A 25,767-nucleotide genomic window follows, 5' to 3' on the forward strand; every position below is an offset into this window, starting at 1 on the left:
AGAAGAACTCTTCATAGTAAAAGTTACAAGATTGTAAGCTTTCAAGGGTATCGTTTTTAGTTTTCTGTAAGACAAGGGCTGTTTGTTTAAAAAAAAATAAATATTGCACAGGACTGTAAGGCCATAATCTTCATAAACTTAACTGCTTTGATCATTTCTATTTTGTGAATAGTCTACCCTTTGCCAAAGTTCCAAAATTCTGACCCCTGCACTTGTTTAGCACAGTGTGAGAGATATGCTTCTAAGTGCTATACATGTATTCCCTCATGGATATAATTTTATGAATTAGATATACTTTTTAAAATGACTATAGTATTATTATCACATTTTACAGATGAGGAAAATGAGAAGAGAGAGGCTATCTTCCCTAAAGTCACATAGCTTAATATTAGGGAGGGCAGGATTTAATAGATATCTGGTTCAAAAGTTCATGCTGGAAATCACTGTTAGATTAAAAGCCTCCAAAAAACATGGAAAAAAAAAAATACAGAGAGGAAAACACCATAATATCATATGTTTCCTGTCAAGGTCAAATAATTGTCATGTATGTTAATAAAATCTTTTAGTGGATTGGACAGAAAAGTGCTATTATTACAGTTACTAACACATGTGCAAATGCTGCCTTTTAAAAAAATTTAGTTTTGATGTTCGACTGATTAATTCTTCTTAATCCTAAACCATCTTCATTTTTTAAAGTTGACATGCCTTTAACTCTGGTACTGGAATTGTGTTGATCTCTGTTGAATAAAGTTTGGGAGTTTTCGTTTACAGCCCTCACGTGTATGTAGTGTTTTCCCAGGTGCAAACATTAGCTGTAGGTATTTGAGCTCTGTCCAAATCTTACACCAGATCTACCCCCACCCTGAAGTGCAGACACTTTAATTCAATCAAGTCTCCAATGATTTTAAGCTTTAGACCCTTAATCTAACCCTTGAAACTCTTTTTAAATGTGAAGAGAGATACTAAAAGACAGCCAATAAGCAAGAATAGATAAAAGAAAGCCCTATTACAGGATTAATAAAACAGTATTGTTCTCTCTTATGTTAAAACAAACTGTCCAGTGGCTTAAGAGGTGTTTCTGTTTCTTTCCCTAGTGTTGATACTATGTGGGGGAAAAATATGTCTGTTTCTTTTTGTAATATAAGGAAGAAATATAAAAAATCTCTATCAGTGGAATATTAGCTACAAATAAAAATCTGATTTTTAAAATGTCAACTTACCCTTATTTACTAGTCATGATATTAAATATTAAATTTTATCAATTTCTTTCCCAATTCATTAGGAAAAAAATTATTCATATTACATAGGGAGGATATAAAGACTTAAATTACCCTAAAATTATATTTCAATAAATAACTCAGGAAGCAGTCTTTAAAAATTATTTGTACAATCTTTTAAAAGATTATTTTTCTTTAAAATATATGCAAGTTTTTAATTTACCTTATTTTATTTTTTATATACAAGCTTTTAAAGGTTTCCAAAAAACCAGGGGTGCTAGAAAAACATTTTTCTTCCTTGGGGTTTCTTAGAATTTGCTCATTTCCTAAAATTGGTAGTTTTATAAAAATGACCATAATTTGGGAAAACATATTTACATTTGTAAGAAACCAAACTCATACTCCTCTTCTTCAGCCACTATCTGTGACCATCAGATAAACTGAAGACATTTATTAGACTGCAGATGCAACCAGGCCAGTGTCAGCCAGGAAGCAAAAATCGCCGAGCCTAGAAACCATGTCCTTCCTGGAAGCCACAAGGACCAAAAGAGAACTTCTGAATAGAATTTAAAACTTTCTTAAGAAACAATAAAAGATTCTCAAGGCCAACAACCAGTCAACAACCAAGGCCAAGATTGTTAAACTCAATGGCAAAGTAATGATAATACTGAAATCCTCCCAACATTATAACTAGCCAGACCTCTTTTAAAAAGTCTGTAACTGTCCAGTATTATGAAATACTTACCACTGTTGGGGAAGACATATGCAAAGAAAGAACTAAAGCATGTCACAATTAAGGGAACAGATTTATCCTACTTCTTAGTTGCCTATGTGTTTAAGCAACTTCTGAGTTATATAATTTTAAGTTTGATGTCAGCAGTCAATGTGTTATCAATGTAGCAAATATCCCTTAGACTTGGTTAAAGGATAAATATGATGTTCATTGTATATATTGGCTCAATTAATATCTTAAAGGATGGGTAAAGATCCGATTAATGAAAAACAGTAGTTTAATTATTGCTAAAATTATAATGATCGTAACTGCTTTCTATCTGAGGCAGTTCTGTATTAATCTCACAGCTCTAAGATTTTGCCATTAGGTGTCAGTGCTACAGCCTATCTTCAGATCAGTTGCCTGGAGATACCCAAACTGCAAAGGCTAGAGGGTACAGTGCTCTGTGAGACACCAAGTATAAATTTGGAGCGGGGAGGTCTGTCTGAAAAACCACCCTCAGGTTTGGTAATTCACTAGAATAATTCACAGAACTCAAGGAAAGCTGTTATACTCATGGTTATGGTTTATCACAGGGAAAGGATATGGATTAAAGTCAGCCAAGGAAAGAAGCACATAGAATGAAGTCACAGAGGGTTCCAAAGTTATAGTTTCTCGTGTCTGCCCCTAGAGGCAAGATATGTTACTTTTCCTGCACCAGTGTATGGTAATATGCCCAGAGTACTGCCAGCCAGGGAAACCTGCCCAAACTTTAGCAGTTCAAAGATTTTATAGAGGCTCTATTGCATGGGTATGACCGAGTGATTACCTGGGTGGTTGATCTCAGCTGCCAGGTGGACTGATCCCAGGTGACTTAATGCCCCTTCCTCTAAATCATGTGGTTTTGCTGGCATGGCTAAGACTGTCAGGTGTGGCCAGCCCCACCCTAAAATCCATTGTGACTGGCTCTCACCCTAAACAAAGATATTCCTATGAGGTATGACATAGATTACCTCCTAGAAGCTGCAAGCAAAGGCCAGACCTCTCTTTGGGCCAGGTCAGATTTTTTATTACACAGCATTACCTCCTCTGTTTTATCTATTATTATAGTATTATTTCAAAAGATGGATGACCCTAACCTACCATCTCTTTACATGTTCCCAAAGGATTTCTCCTCAACCTCTATTTTCAAAATGTTCCCTTCTTCAATACTGTTTCTGCATCTGAAATTCCTTAAACTCCATGAATCTCTAAGAAATATAACATTTCAATACACTTAAAGTATGCTTTTAATTTTTAATTTTAATTTATTTTTTATTTTTTTAATAAAAATTTTTTTATTTTTATTACTATTTATATATTTTTTTAAAAGGTTTTATTTATTTATTTGACAGAGAGAGATCACAAGCAGGCAGAGATACAGGCGGGGGGGTCGGGGGTGGGGGGAGCAGGCTCCCCGCCAAGCGGAGAGCCCAATTCAGGACTCAATCCCAGGACCCTGAGATCATGACCTGAGCCAAAGGCAGCGGCTTAACCCACTGAGCCACCCAAGCACCCTAATTTACTATTTCTATGCAGTGGGTTACAATGTATCTCTCTTTTTGCAGTCAAGGTCATCTTATCATACTTAATAACATACAGATTCTTGAACTTGCTAATACTAAATCATACCTTCATTTCATATAAATCCTTTGGGTAACTGTTTTCAAATTCTTTTTGGCTTTCATTTATGTTCTCTAATTCTGTTAGGCAAAGTAAGTTTTGGACAAGTAACAAACTCATTAATTCCAAGTAATTAAACTCAATAGAAAATAAAATTCTATTTTAATTAACTTAACCACTTACAACTTTGGAAGTGGTAGACATAATAGATAAAAATAGTGAATTGACAGTTAAATTGAATGGAATGTTTCATAGGACAAGTCTTACTTTGTCATTTACTCCAATTAATTTCAAGGTCTTACACCTCATCTCTTTTCTGAGCTGCAGAAACTCTAACTGGGGAATCTAAAGAGATGAATACCAGTTAACCTCCATTTCCACTTTTCTGCAAGCATTGGCTTGGAGAAGTGAGCCCCAGAAAACAGAAAGAAGGATGCTAAGCAGAGTTGAATTAACATAAAGTGAGCCCAAAAGAGAGGAATGGAGCAAACTTTTCAGTTTAGAAAAATACTTCCAAGAACCTGTTTCTAATCACAATTGGCATCTGTAGAAAAGGCATTGGGTGGACAGTAGTTATGTAAAAAAAAAAGCACTGAACTATATACAGGGAAGTACGTTCTGGACTTAGCCTCCTAAATAACCAAAGTCATTACAGCTGGTCCTGACTTATTTTGACTCACGATTTTTTGATTTATAATGGTGTGAAAGCAGTAACGTACTGAGGAAACCATACTTCAGATTTTGAATTTTGATCTTTTCCCAGACTAGTGATATATGATGATACATTTTCATGATACTGGGCAGCAGCAGCCGAAGCTCCTATCCAGCCATGTGATCCTAAGGGTAAACAACCTGTTTAATGACAACCACTTTGTACCCATAAAACCATTCTTTAACTTTCAGTACAGTATTCAATAAACTTCATGAGATATTTAACACTTAATTATAAAATAGGCTCTGTGATAGATGATTCTGGCCAACTGTAAGCTAATGTTAAGTGTTCTGAGCACGTTTAAGGTAGGTTGAACTACGCTATGATGCTTGGTAGGTTAGGTGTATTAAATATATTTTCAACTTACGATATTTTCATCTTAAGATGGATTTATTGGGACATAACCCCATCCTAAGTTGAGGAAGATCTGGATTTAAAAGCAACCAATAGGTGCTAATTTGTATAAAAAGAAATAGGAGATAAAATAACAACATATGTATATACATGAATATTAAAGTGATGGCAGAAATAAAATTAAAATACTTTCAAACCAGAAGGAATCACACAGGTCGTCTAATCAGTTCTACTGCCACACCATACAAATAACAAAACTGCTGAATAATCATTGCCATGATGCATTAGTATGAGAAAATATTTTAAATGTGATGTGGCTTCTAGAGTTAACATGGTGGAGTAGTAACGACCCTATGTTAGTCTTATCCCTGGAATTCAGCTAGATAGTTATCAAATCATTCTGAACACTTGCATTTTCAACCAGAGATCTGATAAAAGAAATGCTGCAATGCTACAAAGAGAAAAGTGGCCACTTCTTAGAAATATTGTCGTCTTTACTCTCTCTTTCTTCTTTTCTTTTCTGGACATAATAACAAGATGGAGAAACTTAATAACAAAAGAAAGAAGAACAGGAGTTAATATGGATATAAGTAAGATGTCTGAACTAGAACTTAAAACAATGATTATAAAGATACAAGTTGGGCTTGAAAAAAGCATTCAAGATACTAAAGAACACCTTACTGTAGAAATAAAAGAACTAAAATACAGTCATGCCAAAGTTAAAAATGCTATTACTGAGATGCGGTAAAAAATGGAGGCTCTGAAAGTGACAATAAATAAGGCACAGGAGAGTCAGTAATATAGAAGACAAAATAATGGAAAATAAGTAAGCGGAAGAGAGACAACTACTTAACCACGAAGGAAAGCTTCCAGAAATCGGTGATTCCATAAAGCAAAATAATATCCAGATAATAGGGGTCCCAGAAGATGAAGGGGAAGGAGGGAGGGCAGAATGTTTATTTGAACAAATTACAGCTGGGAACTTCCCTAATCTGGGGAAGGAAATAGGCATTCAATCCAGGAGGGACAGAGACACCCCCTCAAAATCAATAAAAAGATTGAGGTAATGATAAATGGTTCTCTAACCCCTTACTCTCAGTTTGGAGTTGTGTTTGGACATACAATAAAGAAGCTTGCAAATTTCAGATAAAGAGAAAAACCTGAAAGCAGCTTAGGACAAGAGGTCCATAACCTACAATGGTAGAAACATAAAGCTGACAGCGGACTTGCCCAGAGACCTGGAAGGCCAGTAAGGACTGGCATGATATATTCAGGGTACCAAATGAGAAAAATATGCAACCAAGAATACTTTTATCCAGCAAGGTTGTCATTCAGAATAGAAGGAGAGATAAAGAGTTTCCAGGTTAGACAAAAACTAAAGGAATTTTTGACCACTACACTAGCCCTGTAAGAAATATTAAAGGGGATCCTTTGAGGGAAGAGAACCCAAAAGTAACAAACAGCAGAAAGGAACAGTGACAATCTACAGAAACAGTGACTTTACTGAAAATACAATGGTATAACTTCGTACGTAATTACTTTGAATGTAAATGGACTAAATGTTCCAATCAAAAGACACATGATATCAGAGTGGATAAAAAACAAGACCCATTGATATGCTGTCTATAAGAGACTCATTTTAGACCCAAAGATACCTCCAAATTGAGCATGAGGGGGTGGAGAACCATTTATCATGTTAATGAATATCAAAAGAAAGCTGGAGTAGCCATCCTTACATCAAACTAGACTTTTTAAACCAAAGACTATAATAGGAGATGAAAAGGACACAGTATCATAATAAAAGGGTCTACCCAACAAGAAGATCTAACAACTGTAAATATTTATGCCCCTAACTTGGGAGCAGCCAATTGTACAAACCAATTAATAAAATTAAAGAAACACACTGATAATAATACAATCATAGTTGGAGACTTCAACACCCCACTCACTGCAATGGACAGATCATCTAAGCAGATGAAAAAGGAAACAAGGGCTTTGAATGACACACCAGACCAGATGGACTTAAGAGATATATTTAGAGCATTTCATCTTTTTTTTTTTTTTTTTAAAGATTTTATTTATTTATTTGATAGAGAACACAAGTAGGCAGAGAGGCAGGCAGAGAGAGAGAGAGAAGCAGGCTCTTCACTGAGCAGAGATCCTGATGCGGGGCTCGATCCCAGGACCCTGGGATCATGACCTGGGCCGAAGGCAGAGGCTTTAACCCGCTGAGCCACCCAGGCGCCCCTAGAGCATTTGATCTTAAAGCAACAGAATACACATTCTTCTTGAGTGTACATGGAACATTCCCCTGAACAGATCACATACTGCATCAAAAATCAGGCCTCAACTGGTACAGAAAGACTGAGATCATACCATTCAAATTTTTAGAACACCATGCTTTAAAACCTGAACTCAATCACAAGAGAAAAATTGGAAGGAACACAAATACATGTTGGTTAAAGAGCACCTTATTAAAGAATCAATCAGGAAATTAGAGAAGAACTCAAAATATACATGGAAACAAATGTGAAAACAGGATAGTTCTGAACCTTTGGGATACAGCAAAGATGGTCCTAAGAGGGAAGTATATAGTAACGTAAGCCTTTCTCAAGAAATAAGAGAAGTAGGGTGCCTGGGTGGCTCAGTGGGTTAAACCCTCTGCCTTCGGCTTGGGTCATGATCACAGGGTCCTGGGATCAAGCCCCACATCAGGTTCTCTGCTCAGTGGGGAGTCTGCTTCCCCCTCTCTCTGCCTGCCTCTCTGCCTACTTGTAATCTCTCTCTCTCTCTCTCTGTCAGATAAATAAAGAAAATCTTAAAAAAAAAAAAAAGAAAGAAAGAAACAAGAGAAGTCCCAAATACACAACCTAACCTTAGACCTAAAGGAGCTGGGAAAAGACCAGCAAATAAAGCCAAAATCTACTACAAAGCTGTAATCAGCAACACAGCATGGTACTGGCACAAAAACAGACACATAGATCAATGGAACAGAACAGAGAGCAGATATGGACCCTCAACTCTATGGTCAACTAATCTTCAACAAAGCAGGAAAGAATGTCCAATGGAAAGAAGACAGTGTCTTCAACAAATGGTGCTGAAAAATTAGACTGCCACATGCAGAAGAATGAAACCGGACCATTTCCTTACACCATCACAAAAATAGACTCAAAATGGATGAAAGACCTAAACGTGAGATAGGAATCTGTCAAAATCCTAGAAGAAAATATAGGCAGCAACCTTACCTCAGCTGCAACAACTTCTTGCTAGATATGTCTCCAAAGACAAGGGAAACAAATGGATAAAGATGAGGTATATATACACAGTAGTATTTTTATTCAGAAAGAATTAAATCTTATCATTTTCAACAATGTGGATGGAATTAGAGTATTATGCTAAGCAAAATAAGTAAGTCAGAGAAAGACAAATACCATATGATTTCATTCATATGTGGAATTTAAGAAATAAAAGAGATGAACACAGGAGAAGGTAAAAAAAAATAAAATAAGATGAAAATTGACAGGAAGGCAAACTGTTAAGAGACATTGAACTCTAGGAAACACACTGAGGGTTGCTGAAGGGGAGGTAGGTGGGGTGATGAGGTAACTGGGGGATGGGTATTAAAAAGGGAAACCGATGGAATGAGCACTGGGTATGTTATATGCAACTGATGAATCACTAAACTAATAATAATCACTAAGCCTCTGAAACTAATAAAAAAAATCTGAAATGTGTAAAAACGTTTTTTTTTTTTAGCATTTTCAAATTTATATAAAGTGAGATAATTATAAAATTATATCATGGAGATTTTAAATCAAGGAGATTTTTAAAAATCATAAAATAAAAATTAAATCAAGGAGATTTTTCTAAATAAATCACATTAGATTTATAGTTTCTTCACTGATTCTTTGTACTGAGAAGGGTATTTTCATTGTCCCCTTCATTCTTAAGACTAACAACAGACTTTTTGTACTCTTCAACTTCTTTCGTAGCAAGGAGCTCTTCTTTATTTACATCCAGATTTTTCTCAGCAGCTTTGATTTGGAGAAGTGTTTCCAGAATATTTTTTTCAGAGGAGCTATTGTTCCATACATACTCTTCCATGTCTGCTTCAGTCTTATCTTTCTCCCATTCTTCAGTTTTCTGAAAGGAAAAAAATGAGTTCTGAAATCTGAGAAATACGATCCAAAAACAAAGTTTTGTTTTTGTTTTAGGGAAAGAGAATCTGCAAAATGTGGAGTCCCTATGGATACTTTGTATGTGAACTTTGATTTCCCTCCCTTACAGCACTGCTATCCACCTGCACCAACTGTTTCAGGACCCCACACTCTATAATGTGACTACTACATTACCACTCACTAACTCTACAGAATTTATCTGGCTTGCAAATTCCACTCACAAAGCAACACTACTTCCCAAAAGAGACAGAAAACTCATTTTTTGCAGCTTTCTAATCCCTAAACTCTTAACACATCAACACTTCACATTTCTGAGGTTAATAATAAAGAGTTGAGAAAAGACTGTATTTATCTTTGTAACATGCCTGTGGGGATGACAAGGAATACCAATCATTACAATAAAATAAAAAATATAAAATACATGTGTAATACATGATTTTTAGTCCTAATGGCTTCATATATTCTGGAATTTTATTTTGTTATTATCTTTATTTTCTGTTCCTCTAAGGGAAACAATTTTTGTCACTACTTGTTTTCTCTTTTCTTTCTTTCTTTTTCTTTTTTTTTATTTAAAGATTTTATTTATTTATTTGATAGAGAGAGACACAGTGAGAGAGGGGAAGCAGGGGGGAGCGGGTGAGGGAAAAGCAGGCTTCCCTTGGAGCAGGGAGCCCGATACAGGGCTCAATCCCAGGACTCTGGGATCATGACCTGAGCTGAAGGCAGATGCTTAACAACTGAACCACCCAGGCTCCCCACTAATATGTTTTTTCTTACAAAAGTTACTACTATGCTATCTTAGGGAACACTGTTAGGTTTTATAGTAATATAATTCAGATTCGTGATTTAGATGAAGATGTAACAATCTGTGAAAAATCAAGGAACGCAGCTGATAAATAATAAGCCCTGGTTCAATGAAGTGCTGAATGCCAGCCACATTCTTTTCAAACTAACATATTCTAACATAATATAACATATTAACAATATTTATTTCCAAAATAAAATATTCTGAGCTATATACTATTATAGAATCATCCAATATTCTTAAAGCTTTTGAAGGTGGTAAACCCCGCAAATTAGAACATTTCTGAAGTATTAAAAGAAAGATTTGTAAGGCTGTCAAAATTATTTTATCTCTGAAAACTCCTCTTGAAAAAGACCCCAACTTGAGCAGACAGAGCTCCAAGTCTGTTCAGAATTAAGTGAGTACCAAGGAGTCGGTTTCCACTTCTGCCTCCCTCCTGTCCCCAACCTCACTATTCGAGTCCATGAAAAAAGAAAAAGCACAAGAGGGGTGCCTGGGTGGCTCAGTGGGTTAAAGCCTCTGCCTTCAGCTCAGGTCATGATCCCAGGGTCCTGGGGCATTAGGCTCTCTGCTCAGCAGGGAGCCTGCTTCCTCCTCTCTCTCTCTCTGTTTGCCTCTCTGCCTACTTGTGATCTCTGTCTATCAAATAAATAAAAATTTTAAAAAATCTTAAGAAACAAAAAAGGAAAAGAGAAAAAGCACAGGAAATGCATCCCTCAAAAGGTAAAGAGCAGGGACGCCTGGGTGGCTCAGTTGGTTGAGCAGCTGCCTTCGGCTCAGGTCATGATCCCAGCGTCCTGGGATCGAGTCCCACATCGGGCTCCTTGCTCCGCAGGGGCCTGCTTCTCCCTCTGACTCTGCCTGCCATTCTGTCTGCCTGTGCTCGCTCTCGCTTGCTCTTTCTCTGACAAATAAATAAATAAAATCTTTATAAAAAAAAAAAAAAAAAAGGTAAAGAGGAGCCCCACCAACTGCAAATAGGCCCCTGGATATGCCATGGACTCAGCTAACCCCATTTGGGTTAACTGAAGGCAAGGAAAGAGTCTCCTCCACAAAGAACCACAAGAAAAAGAAATCCTGTTTATATCCTTCAAACTAAATAACCTTTCCTTCAAGATAAACCAATAGGATGTGGAGTGTCTCCCTGACCCTCAAATTCCTTAGCCAAAAGGGCTATACTCACAACTCCCTATATACTGTTTGCCCCACCTCCCTATCCTGAATTTATAGCTGAGGAAAACATCTCAACTAACATTCTAGAAACATATTATCTGGTTGAGAATTAACTCTACACTCCTTTTTTAATCTGGCTGTGATTCACCCCATAGACTTGGCAAAGGGGCGGGATGGGTGAATAATGTGAAACAACTTCTTGTATCCTGTGCATACAAGCCTGTTGCAAATAACTTCTAACAGCTAAACTCTGAATTTTACATTACAAAGAAAACTGACAAAATCATCCTACCCTACCTACATTTTACTGTAATATTTGGGGAAAAAATAAATGTCAGACCCTTAAAAAAAACAAATGCCCTAAATTAAATGTATCTTTGGTCCTATCTACTCTTAGAAGTGCTTTAAATGATGAAACAGTGTCATAGTTTCTTCATAATTCTAACTTACAAATGAATATCCTTAAGATTCCAACAAATACATTATATAAAGCACTATGTAAAACAGTCAATCTACCTCTTACTTTAAAAAAAAAATTCTAACCTACTTCATTCTTGACTGCTAGAAGACAATTAAGAGATGAACAATTTAAAAAATTATAACTTTCACCTAGTTTTATGTGGATTTTTTCACCTATTCTGAAATAGATACTTAAAGAGGTAACAAAAGTAAATTCACTGTAATCTTCATCATTTCATTTATCTTCCGCTAATGTTTGGTGTACACAATTCTAGGCTGCTTTGTCAAAGTGTTACAGTGTGCCATGCTATTGATTCCCTCGGCCCTCAGGAGACCCTGGAGCAGCGGTGCACAAGCACCCTCTTCCTTCACTGATCTCAGGAAAGACTTTTCTCTGTGTGCAGCGACACAAAAAAGGTTAGGAAATACTGCACTAAGGGATAACAAACACTTACAGGAGAAAATCATACTGTGTTAAATAGCCAGTGGTAAGTCAAAGTGACTACAATGTGTAGAAGGCATAGATTCCTACTAATCCTACACAGACACAAAGCAGTGTTGGGCTTCAGCTGCAAGCTAAACAAAACTCATGTTTTCAACAATTCTAATAACTTTAGGATCCAAACTCTGCACAGTTGAATATAAATTCCAAGATAATGATAGTAACAATACCAATAAATTAAATACTTATATGCCACGGACCTTAAATGCTTACATACGTTAATTATTTCATATAATTCTTATTAAAACCTACTGGGTTTGATGTTAACATCTCTACAGAAAGAAAATAAAGTAATATGGAAGTTAAATAGGGGCCATAGCCACCTGGGAATGTTTCTGATTTCAGAATTTTTTACATTTTAGAAAATTAATACAGTGCATACACCATATATTTTGTTAACATTTCCAGAGAAGATCAACCACAGGATACCCTAAATCAAATACATCACCATTTTTGCAGCAACGTGTATTCAGTCACACTAAATGGGATAAACAAAGGCTGTAAATGTTTTTCATCCATTCAAGTCTCATTTTGCCACCAAATAAGTTATGAAAAAACTAGCAATTTCCAAAGCTTTGGGGGTTACAGAGTTAGGGTGTGTGGGTGTGTGATTTGCTCAGGATCGCACAGGGAGGTGGTATGACACAATATTTAATATGGGCTTTGGTGTTTTACGAACTCAGTTTACATCCTAGCTTCATCACTTACTACTGTGACAGACTTGTGTTACAGAAGAAGTGATTCCAAGGGCTGTTCTGTGAATTAAAAGAGGTAAGGAATAAAAATAAAATAAAATAGGTAAGGAATATCCATGCACTTAGAGCAACTGGCTCAGAGTAAACACTAAATAAATGCTTGCTACGAATAAAACATAGCTTATGAAGATGAATGAAAGAGAGTGGGATTCAAATCCTTGTTAGCCTACCTACAAAATGTGTTTCTATGTCAAGGGCATCACTGCCCCCATCAAACAATAAATAGAAACTTTCAGTGTAAATATAAACACAAACCAAATTGTTCGAATGTTCTGCAATTATTCCCACTCACAAAATTGTATCATTATTTTTATAATGTTTAGATAAAATAGTTAAAGAAACAAGAGGTCTTTATTTCTTATCCCTGATATAAAGGTAATGTTTTTCGTGATTCTTGTAACTTCATGTCTTCTTGATAAATGCTATCACTGATTAAATTTTCCCAATTAATTGCCTATTCTTACTAAGTTATCTCCAGTTTTCCTGCAGTCTCCTTTGGATATAGGCATTTTATGTCTAATCAGATGTAGATTAGAAAACACAGACACACACACACGCACACAAAATAGCATTCTTGTCAAGAAAAAGAAATTTACTTTTTTGAAGTCCTGAGTTAAATGGAAGAAAATATCTTTACAGCATCTTTAGAATGTCTCTGTTTTACAAGCAGGAAAAGTAAAAGCTAATTATTATCAATATATTTACTTTTTGCGGGAAATCTTTACTACTCATTAATGTATAAGCTTTCACAGATGAGTAACAACCAAATAGAGCTTGTCAGTGAAGAGAGAACAGAACTAACTAAAAGAGATGCTGTTCTATAAATGATATATTAGGAAGCTATTCTAAAACATCTTAATCTTTGTCAATGATATAAAGGCAGTAATACTGTCCATACTACTTGTCACGTTAGAATATTTTTCATTTCTAAGAGGTATAAATATAAAATCCTTGGGGCACCTGGGTGACTCAGTCAGTTAAACACCCAACTCTTGATTTCAACTCAGGTGATGATCTTAGGGTCCTGGGATGGAGCCCCCAGTAGGGCTTCCTCCTCAGCAGGGAGTCTACTTGGGAATCCCTCTCTTTCTGCCCCTCCCCCACTCTCACTCTTTCTCTAAAATAAATTTTAAAATCTTAAAAAAAAAAGATATCAGAGTTACAGAATCAGTGATGACTAGACGAATGTGAATTCCAGGCTGCAAGGATGTGAGAAGGATCCTTTTGAAAATCCTTAAACATTTTCTTTCCTGAGGGCATTTTCCAATTCTGTAAAAGACTGGCACTTGGCAAATGCAGGATTCTTCTTGGGTATAGAGGAATACGTGAAATTTGAGCTGTTACACAGGGCTCTATAAAACAGACTGGAAGTGAAGAATCCCAAACATGACTGGTTTTAGTTCTGGGGTTACTTATGGAGAAGCTGGGAAATCATAATCACACCTCTAAAAAGCAAAGTAAAATCCCCCATAATCTCAGAATGTTTAGGAGACAAAGTCGCACTAGAAGGAAGAAGTGTGTTTTAAATGCACAACCAATCACCCTTTTTTTTTTAAGATTTTATTTATTTATTTGACAGAGATCAAAAGTAGGCAGAGAGGCAGGCAGAGAGAGAGAAGGGGAAACAGACTCCCTGCCAAGCAGACAGCCCGATGTGGGACTTGATCACAGGACCCTGAGATCATGACCTGAGCTGAAGGCAGAGGCTTAACCCTCTGAGCCACCCAGGCACCCCCTACCCCAATCACCCTTTTAAAACATCTACCAGATTCTGTTTCAAGGTTAGAGGTTACCAAGCTAAGCTCAAAACTTCTGAAAAGTACAAATGACTCTACAGCAGATATAGAAGTTGATTAACCAAGTTCCCAATCAAAAGCCTTGAAGGCTATGCCTAAGGAAGAGCTGGATGGGATTAATAACAGTCTAGATAGAGCAGAAGTCAGAATTAATGAATGCCAAAACAGACCAACACAAAACTACATTGCTATACATATCAGATCTGTACTATGGGATTATAACTATGAGATTCTGAAATCCTTTTAGATTTTATGATATAACTCCAAGATTCCCAATGATTCTACTTAACAAGTTCCAACAAATCTTAACATATTTCTTATAGACTGAATGCTTGGGTCTCCGCCCCCCCAATGCCCACCCTAAATTCTTGTAGGAATGGAACTCCCAAATGGTGGCATTGGAGGCGGGGTCTTTGGGAGATGCATAGGTCATGAGGTGGAGCCCTCATGAATGAGATTAACACCCTTGTGAAAGAGCTTCCAGAGAAAACCCTTGCCCCTTCTGCCATGTGAGGAGACAGCAAAACGATAGCTGTTTATGAAACAGGAAGTGAGCCCTCACTAGACACCCAACCTGCCAATGATTTGATCTTAGATATCTCAAACTTCAAAAAAACAAGAAACAAATTTCTTTTGTTTATAAACAGACCAGTCTGTGGTACTGTGTTATAGCAACCTAAATGGAATAAGACAATGTCTTATACAAATAAAAATCAAAACTTATTTTTTAAGTTTGCAATAACAAATTTTGGGAAATTTAGTCTGGATCAATTTTCTTAAATAAGTTTATTTATTTATTTATTATTTTTTAAAAGATTTATTTATTTATTTGACAGATCACAAGCAGGCAGAGAGGCAGACAGAGAGAGAGGAGGAAGCAGGCTCCCCGCTGAGCAGAGAGCCCGATGCGGGGCTCGATCCCAGGACTCTGGGATCATGACCTGAGCCGAAGGCAGAGGCTTTAACCCACTGAGCCACCCAGGCACCCCCAATAAGTTTATTCAAAAGCGTATAATTTTCACCATCTAAAACATAATTTTTCTATAACTTCAAACTTAAAGAACTAATAGTGTTAAATTTCACAAAAATAATCTGATACCATAGACTTCCTGATGGAAGAGCACAATACTAATTACACAGTAGTTTTTAAAAAGTCAAAATAGAATCTGATGAAGCTCTAGATACAACTATCAACTTAAAAAATTATAGTATGTTGATACAATCAGCAGAATTCAAATGATGGGAAAGCCCACAGCAAACAAGAGCCCAAGATTTCTTCAACAAATAAATTGCAATGAAAGAGCTCAACAGACAAAACTCCCTTTCGGTCTGTGACTGCTCCTGCATACTCTTTCACAAAACATTTCCTGAGAACCCACCATGTGCTAGGCAGTACGGGGAGAAACAGGATGTCTCTAGGTACCCTGGCTAAAAATGAATGTTTTCATATCCAAGTATTTTAGAAAAAGGGTACCTATGCTTGTTCGTATTAGGCATCTGCTGATGAAATAAAAAACAGAAAAAAAAATCCTCATTATTCAAATACAATAATAATGTAGTGGAACAAAATCCAATTTTTTAAAAAAGATTTTATTTATTTATTTGACAGACAGAGATCACAGGTAGGCAGAGGCAGGCAGAGAGAGAAGCAGGTCCCCGCCGAGCAAGGAGCCTGTTGCAGGGCTTGATCCCAGGATCCTGAGATCATGACCTAAGCCGAAGGAAGAGGTTTTAACCCACTGAGCCACCCAGGCGCCCCCAAAATCCAATTTATAAGCTAATTCTTTTCTTTTCTTTTTTTCCTAATTCTTTCTTTCTTTTTTTAGAGAGAAAGGGCACATGCTAGCAGGGGGAGGAGCAGAGGAAGAGGGACAAGCCAACTTAGTGCTATGCACGGAGCCCAACTGGGGGCTTGATCCTATGACCCTGAAATCATGACCTGAGCCAAAAATCAAGAGTCCAACACTCAATTGACTGAACCACCCAGGCACCTCTAAATTAATCATTTTCTATGAGGCTAAATACATTTTGTTTTTGTGATTTAAAGGAGTCTATTACAGAGAATTTCAAACACATACAAAAGAGATAGCACTATATAAACTCTCACGTACTCATCAACCAGTCTCTCTCCACCGCACCCCCAAAGATTTTGTTTATTTATTTGAAAGACAGCAAGAGAAAGAGCAAAAGAGATAGAGAGCATGAGTGGGGTAAGGGGCAGGGAGAGAAGCAGACTCCTGGCTGAGCAGGGAACCCAATGCAGGGCTTGATCCCAGGACTCCGGGATCATGACCTGAGCTGAAGGGAGATGCTTAACCAACTGAGCCACCCAGGCGCCCCAAGAGTTTCTTCTTTTGAAGTGTAGCTGCAATATATTAATTTTAAAGTATAAATAATATCATCTTCAAATTACTGGGTGGCAATTAAAAATATCACTAAGCTTAAATTGATCACCATTTAGGCAGAGTTTGATTAACCTATAGACTCCTATTTTAATACTTCAACCACTAAACATTTATAATTTTAGCATTTAATTTGTATGAGTGTGTATATAATACATATACACATATCTGGGCTCTCTTTTTTCTTCCCTGCCTACAACGAGAGAACCTGCTCTGACTACAACCCTAGAGGAAGCAACCTTTCATTCTACACGATCTGTTCTCCTTTCTACAAAGCCTCAATTATTCATTTGCTCAATAAATCTTTATTGCACAACTACCCTGCCAGGCACACACTGTGCTGTCCTGCAATTGCCAGTCTAGTAGGAAACCTGGAGTTGAGTAGGAGCCAATCAAATGGAAGACTGCAACCCCAGCAGAGAAAAGAGCATCCAGAAAGACCTGGAGATAGCAAAGACCTCAGTATAATCACGGAACTGAATGGAGGCCAAGGTGAGGAAAGCAGCATGGGATGAATATAGCTATTAGAATACTTACTTTAGAATACTTACTACGTATGTCAGCACCATACATACAATAATTCACTTAACTTCCACAACAACCCTATGAGGTAGTACTATTACTATCTGCTTTATAGACCAAAAACTGAAGCCCAGACCCATTAAATAATTTGCCAAATCATACTGCTTTTTAGTGGCAGAACAACATATTCCAAGGAACACAGATACACTGTAAAAAAGAATATAAAGAACAAAAGAATAATTTAATTGCATCTATCACCTTTTTGTCCTCTTGTAAGCATAAATTCAATACAAAGAAAAACACTGCATTCCATGCATTGGTCAGTGTATTCTGATGTAACAGAAGGCAAAGAAATAGCTGTTCCACTGAACACACAAAGTTGTCACCTTTTACCATCTTAATTACAGCTCCCTTTGCCTAGAACATGAATCACAGTAATATTCCACTTCTCATGATTATAAGTAAGGCATTGTGCTACATGAGGAAAAAACAGTTTAAGCATTAGAAGAAAATTCAAGTTATTTGAAAATCATAAAAAATAAGAAGAGGTAAATATCCATAGTGGATTTTTTCAAAAAAGAAAGACTACTGCCAATTCTTTCAGGTACCATGGCCAAATGTTTAACTGAGTATGTCAAGGAACTCGATTTAATTCAGATTGGTTTTTTAAAAATTTACTGAATGCTATTTTGTCAGACATTGTACTCGGGGTTGGGAATGCAACAATAAATGAAAGATACGTCCTTCTCCTCAGTAATCTCACAGTCTAACAGGGTCAGTCAGACAATTACCATAGAAGCAATAAGAAGAATGCTAACAGGAGGAGGAGGAAAGGATACACTGATAACTTCTAGGACGGGCTACATCTGAAGTGTATTAAAAGATTCATATGAATCGGCAAGGCTGATCAATTTGAAAAAAAAATCATAAGCAGAAAGAACAGCATATGTAAAGTTATAAAAGAACACATTATGTTCATTACGGCTGAGATACAGAACTGGTAATGAGGTGGCAAACTGTTGTGAACAGACAGGCTATGTAGGTTAGATTTTATCCTGGGTAATAGGGAACCACTCACTGAAGGACTTTATAAAGCAATATGACACAATAGATTTGCTTTTTAGAAACAATTACTTTAACAGAAATCCAGAAGATAGACGGGATGGGAAAATCAATAAGGCTATTATAGTTAAAAGATGATGAAGACTCAGGGTGGTAGCAGTAGGCAACAGGAAGAGAAAATATTTTTAAAGGATGTAATATGATGTTTTCCCTGACAGCAAAGAGAAGTGTTACCTTAATTGTGCCATCATCCAAGAATACAGAACAGCTGCCTATTGCCTAACACATCAAGTCAAAAAAGTCTGTATCATGGACAAATTTTTTTGCCCTTCTTCTTTTTTTTTTTTTTAATGATCTTATTTATTTATTTGAGAGAGAGAGCAAGTAAGAGAGAGCATGAGAGGGTAGATGGTCAGAGGAAGAAGCGGACTCCCTGTGGAGCTGGGAGCCCAATGCGGGACTCAATCCTGGGACTCCAGGATCATGACCTGAGCTGAAGGCGGTCACTCAACTAACTGATACTAGACACATATACAAAAACCATCTTAAAAGAGATATACCAGCCTTCTGTGTAGTTTCTTTATTAAGAAGACTCAAAGATTGGGGAAATTATTCACAATCAGAACTTATATCAGACTCCTCTGTGGAGACTTTAAAATGAAACCTTCCTGAGTTTCACCACTAGAGATGTTAATTATGTAGAGTTCATGGATCCGTAATTTAAAAAAAGCTTCCCAGGTGAGTCTAATGCAACCACTACCTGAAAACAGGTTAGGGGGATAAATTTTCTTTCCTTTTTCTTTTTTTAAAAAGATTTTATTTATTTGAGAGAAAGAGCACAAGCAGGGGGAGAGGCCAAGGGGGAGGGAAAAGTAGGCTCCCCCCTGAGCAGGGCGCCTAATAGAGGGCTTTCCATCCCAGGACACTGGGATCATGACCTGAGCTGAAGCCAGAAGCTTAACCAACTGAGCCACCCAGGTGCCCTGGAAATAAATTTTCAACTGTCAATTGTTCAGTTTGAGAACATAGTAAGCTAGCAGCTAAAGTGCAGATTTGATTTCATCTCCTATTTAATAATCTGTTTTAATAGAAGTCAAAGTTGAATAACACTAAATATGATACCATGCGAAGAATATGAACTTTGAAGCTGCAGTTCAAGTCTCAAGTCCCTCAGCCAACAAACTCTGTAAACTTGAGAAAAACTATGTATCTCTCTAAATCTTGATTTCTCAATTTATATCATGAAGAGGTTGTAACAGATAAATCTGATTCCTGATCTTCAAAGTCAGTACTAATTTAAAATGGATGGACACACTAAACACTATTGTGTTCAGAAAAAAGACACCATTTTAAAGCACTTTTTAAAAATGGAGCTCCTCAGAGCACCTGGGCAGCTCAATCAGATAAGCGTCTGCCTTCGGCTCAAGTCATGATCCCAGGATCCTGGTATGGAGACCTGCATGCGGCTCCCTGCTCAGCGGGAAACTGCTTCTCCCTCTCTCCCCTGCTCATCATGCTCATCTCTCACTATTTCTCTCTGTCAAATAAATAAATAAAATCTTAAAAAAAAAAAATGGAGCTCCTCTCTCACTCCTCATCCCCTTTTTGGTTTCCTTTTTATTTTTATCTAGGGTGATCATTTGGAAAGCAAAGGTAAAAAAGAAAGAGACACAGGTGACTCCTGGAGCAAGACTAAAAATTTCTTTTAAAACGAAAGCCAAGGGGAGCCTAGGTGACTCAGTCAGTTAAGTGTCGAACTCTTGATTTTGGCTCAGGTCATGATCTCAGGACTGTGCTACCAAGCCCCACATCTGGCTGGGTGCTAGATTTGGAGCCTGCTTAAGATTCTTTCTTTCCGGGGCGCCTGGGTGGCTCAGTGGATTGAAGCCGCTGCCTTCAGCTCAGGTCATGATCTCAGGGTCCTGGGATCGAGCCCCGCATCGGGCCCTCTGCTCAGCAGGGAGCCTGCTTCCCTCTCTGTCTCTGCCTGCCTCTCTTCCTACTTGTGATCTCTCTCTCTCCGTCAAATAAAATAAATAAAATCTTAGGAAAAAAAAAAAAAGATTCTTTCTTTCCTAGAATGAATGAAACAAGATGGGATTGGGAGGGAGACAAACCATAAGTGACTCTTAATCTCACAAAACAAACTGAAGGTTGCTGGGGGGAGGAGGTTTCCGAAAGGGGGGTGGGATTATGGACATTGGGGAGGGTATATGCTATGGTGAGTGCTGTGAACTGTGTAAACCTGGCGATTCACAACCTGTACCCCTGGGGATAAAAATACATTATATGTTTATGAAAAAGAAAAAAAAAGATTCTTTCTCTCCTCTCTGCTCCCTCTCTAAAAATAACAATAACAATAATAAAAATAAAAATAAATAAAGGCCAGATGTGCTATTTGCCTGGAATCAAGGAAAAGGTAGCAAGTAAGCACTCTTTATTGTTACTGCTCTACAACAATGCTCAGACTCATCATGGGAATCCAATTAATGTATTTAGTTATTTTTTCTTTAATAAACACTGTAATATTAGTTTATGCATAATTAGATTACTCAGAAGTTTATGCATAAATACATTTCACATTGAAGAGATGTACCCTGTTACAGCAGCCATTATTTTTCTATAATACAGAGGATACTACCATAGTCAAATATAAATTAGCATCAGGAAATAAACTCATAGAAGCAAATGTTTGTGGAAAACTTCCAAAACAATAAGGAATTAAGAATACTTTGTAAATATTTGAGAAAACATAATCAAATGAAAAGCAAACCTAATCTACACATAAATCATACATCCATGAAAATTAAGTATCTCAAACTGTTGCAAAGATATTTTTTATAAACTGGGCACAATTATGATTGCTGATTATTAATAATTTTCTCAATAGATCATTAAGCTAGAACAGTAAGCTAATCATTGCTAACATCTAACAAGTATGCTACGTTTTTACTAAAAAGGGAGTTTGATATTTTGTCACCTTACTTTTGAAGACTTGTACTTCAAAAGGTTATGGAAATCGGGCACCTGGATGGCTCAGTGGGTTAAAGCCTCTGCCTTCGGCTCAGGTCATGATCCCAGGGTCCTGGGATCTAGCCCTGCATTGGGCTCTCTGCTCTGCAGGGAGCCTGCTTCCTCCTCTCTCTCTCTGCTTGCCTCTCTGCCTACTTGTGATCTCTGCCTGTCAAATAAATAAATAAAATCTTTAAAAAAAAAAAAAAAGGTCTATGGAAATCTAAAAGAATGGACGACTATTATTAAACATTCAGTGTTCTTACATAGCACTGACCTAGATACTATGAAGAACAAAATACAGTAAGGTTGGATATATGCTAATGAGGACCTTATGATCAGTCAGAAAGAGAAAACATATATGGAATAACAAAAACACACATGGGAAACAGTCAACTGTTTCCAGTCATACATGGCACAACTGTCTGTGGTCAAGGGCCCTATTAACCAATATAGATGAGACAGTATAACTTGCTATTTATGTGAGATAGGAGTTATGCAAAGAATAAAAGGCTCAAATTCATCTGCTGAATTAATATCCAAAATATATGAAGAACTCATAACAACTCAAGCAGAAAAACAATTTGAGAATGAGAAGATCTAAATACCCACTTTTCCAAAGACATACAGATGGCCTAAAAGACACATGAAAAGATGTTCCACATCAGTCACCAGTGAAATGCAAATCAAAAGGACAATGAAAGACAATGAAAGAACACTTCACACCTGTTACAATGGTTATTCTCAAAAAGACAAGAAATAACAAGTATTGATAAGGATACGGAGAAAACAGAACTCTGTGCACTGCTGGTGGGAATGTAAATTAGTACAGCCACTGTGGAAAACAGTACAGAAGTTCCTCAAGAAATTAAAAATATAACTATCACAAGATCAAGCAACTCCACTTCTGGGTATACATCCAAAGAAAAGGAACATTAACTTGAAAAAATACCTGCACCCTCAAGTTCACTGCAACATTATTTACAATAGCCAAGACATGGAAACAATCTCTGTGTCCAATGATGGATAAACCGATAAAGAGTTAAGTGTGTATGTATGCAAGCATACATACATATACACTATGGACTATTATTCAGCCAAAAAAAGGAACTCCTACCATCTGTGACAACATGAATGGCTCTTGAAGGCATTAAGCTAAGTGAAAAAAAGTCAGAGAAAGATATATAACATATGATCTCATTTATGTGTGGAATCTAAAACACCTCAACGTATAGCAACAGAACAAACTGGTGGCTGCTAGAGGCTAGGGTTGAGCAAAGTGAGTGAAGATGGTTAATAGGTACAAACTTCCAGTTAGAAAGCAAATCATGGGGATGTCATGTACACCATGGTGACTACAGTTAATAATACTGTACTGCATATTTGAAAGTTACTAAGAGTAAATTTCAAAAGTTCTCATCACAAGAAAAAAACATTTGTAACTATATGCAGTGATGAGTGGATGAATGTTAACTAGACATAATGTGATCATTTCATAACATATGTTATGGAAGCATTACACTTTACCACCTGAAACAAATATAATATTATACATCAATTATATCATAAAAAATAGGCTCAAAGCAGGTATCAACTGAAGTGTTGAAGGATATACAATAAGTAGAAAAAATTAAAAATTAAATAGTAACCTATACAACATCGTAAACTATATAACAACACTTTTGTAATATTTACTACTAAACCTTGTTTCTACTAGTGTTCCTCAATGGAAAAGACAAAGTCTTCCTCCTTATATATTAAACCCCATATGCAACAACACCAAGCAAGTAATAGGCAACCAGTAAACTTTTACCCCATCAATCAATAAACAGTTCATTTTAATGAAAGCACACCTGACATTTGCTATACGGATGGTTTACTATTTCATAAACATTAAAAAAGTGAAAGGGGTACTTTCTTAAACAACTAGTAAAATGCTACCTCAGCTCAATTTTGCCCTCTGGATACAATTTTACACTCTGTAAATAAGCCATACAACCTGTTCACAACCTGGCTCTGACTTGTTTTTCTGGTCTCAACTCCTTACCTCTGCCCTATCAGCCTTACACCCCGGCCACACCCAACTTCCGCCGGCTCTCTACATCCACAAGGCCAGAGTCCTTCACCCACTGCTCTACTGCATCTTCCTATTTATCTTCCAGAACCAGTCACCAGTTCTTGTGAAGCTTCCAGGGAGAATTAATACTCATCAGTGGCTCTCACAGCACCGTGTTCCTACCTCCGTTACTGAGTGAAACAGACTACGTTATAACTTACTGGTTCTCTCCAGAAATAAAGGTACCTAAAGGCAGAGCTCTTTCACTTTCATAGTCTGAGCAATACCTAGCACTGTACGTGGTACACAAGACAAAATTACTGCTGAATGCAGGAAAGAGTACACAACATTACAAACATCATTCAAGAGTTCTTTACTGGGGCGCCTGGGTGGCTCAGTGGGTTAAGCCACTGCCTTCGGCTCAGGTCATGATCTCAGGGTCCTGGGATCGAGTCCCGCATCGGGCTCTCTGCACAGCAGGGAGCCTGCTTCCCTCTCTCTCTCTGGCTGCCTCTCCATCTACTTGTGATTTCTCTCTGTCAAATTAATAAATAAAATCTTTAAAAAAAAAAAAAAAGAGTTCTTTACTATCACCTGGAAATATACGTGCATTCCATGTATTCCACACATCATAAGGAACTCACAGACCAAACATTAAATGGTGATGATGGAGCTGCAAAAGGACTCTTCATTATCAGATACATCTGCAATAAGGTCTGCTTTAAAAATGAACTTTTTTTTTTTAAACGATTTTATTATTTGAGATAGAGAGAAAGGGAGAAGCAGGATCTCCACAGAGCAGGGAGCCTAACATGGGGCTCAATCCCAGGATCCTGGGATCATGACCTGAGCTGAAAAGAGATGCTTAACCAACTGAGCCACCCCACTGCCCCTGAACTTCTTACTTTGACATGAACTCTTTACTTCAAAAATGAACTCTGAGGGGCGCCTGGGTGGCTCAGTGGGTTAAAGCCTCTGCCTTCGGCTCAGGTCATGATCCCACGGTCCTGGGGTTGAGCCCCACATTGGGCTCTCTGCTCAGTGGGAAGCCTGCTTCCTCCTCTCTCTCTCTGCCTGTCTCTCTGCCTGCTTGTGATCTTTCTCTGTCAAATAAATAAATAAAATCTTAAAAAAAAAAAAAATGAACTCTGAGTCTGAAATTACCCGACTCAGAAGTTTGTTATGTGGCTTTCCAGAACCAATTTAGTATAAAGCTAGATGTATTTTTGACTAGCAATAAGACTATCATGGAATCCACATAAGACAGTTGAAAATTCAAATTTAAAAAAGGAACTATTAGTAATTAAATATCAAATTATTCAAGAATCCTTGGAATTTGATTTCAGATCTCTATAAAGTAAGTGTTTTTTTCTTCCCCCAGTGTCTACCTTTTGTGCAAATCATTTTACAATGTTTCATCTGATCATTTCTTAACTTAAAGCTTGTGGAAGCTTTAAAGAATATCATGGCACGAAGTTAAAATCTAGGAAGTTTTGTTATTATCAGCATGTCAGAATGCTGAGAAGGATACCTTAGGTATTAAATACTCTGAAACTAGTTAAAAAATAAAGAAACAGATTAAAAGGGGGTTCTCTAAATATTTGATTAAATACCAGTTTGCTAACATCAATTTTAAGTCTGAATTCCAGAAAGGAAGGAAAGAGAAGGAAAAAAGAACTTCAATTCAATAAAAATTCTGTTCCACCAGCTCTGCAAAATTTCACGGCTCATCTGCATTCTCTTAAAGCTTCTTCATTGATGGTACTTATTTAGAAAGGATTAAGAGCCAAGTTTAATACAGAAATTATTTAATTATATCTGTTTAGGACAGATGTATGTGGCCACTTATTCTGGCATCAAAGTAATTAGCATTAAAGATCAAAGGCTACTTGTGTGAATCCAGAATACAAACTTGTTTGGATTCTATGTCATGGAACCACAGAAAGAATCCAGTAAGTCAACTTTCACTGAATTTATTTATGCCTGTCATTTCCTTTGGGGCAAATTCAATTTACAGGCTGCTGGCAAAAGAGACTCAAAAGTGGTCAGTTTTTATTGTTCGGTATTAACTCTTTCAGGATCAGCCATAGAGCTATAGCTAATTCAACCATGTTGCTGGTTCAAAAGAGAACTTAATTATATTAAGCCAAAGGCATTTATAAAATCAACTGACAGGAAAGAGAGATTAACTGCTATTATGATGTTGCTCCTGAAGCCAGGAACTAGAAAATCCGGATAAATTATGATAATTAGAATACCTCAGAAGAGAAAAGCTACCAGCTACTTTTTGTTCTTTAGTAACCTGGCAACAAAATTTCCTTTTCTTTTATTTTCCACTTAAGCTCTTGTGCTACAGTTTTACTGTTATTATGAAGAGAATGCTGTGAG

General features: G+C 37.0%; 1 protein-coding gene across 1 annotated transcript in view; it reads right to left on the bottom strand.

Moving 5' to 3' along the window:
* Positions 1-8,518: 8,518 nt before the first annotated feature.
* LOC309870274 (small ribosomal subunit protein mS35-like) overlaps positions 8,519-25,767 on the bottom strand; it is a gene marked incomplete at its 5' end in the record, with an annotated part of 47,320 nt that continues 30,071 nt past the window's right edge. The window contains one exon of the mRNA XM_082742452.1: positions 8,519-8,800. Coding sequence (XP_082598578.1) covers positions 8,555-8,800 — 246 coding nt within the window. The 3' untranslated portion in view covers positions 8,519-8,554. The remainder of the gene's footprint in view (positions 8,801-25,767) is intronic.

Source organism: Mustela nivalis, assembly GCF_964662115.1.
Source record: "Mustela nivalis genome assembly, chromosome: 7".
Taxonomy (NCBI): domain Eukaryota; kingdom Metazoa; phylum Chordata; class Mammalia; order Carnivora; family Mustelidae; genus Mustela; species Mustela nivalis.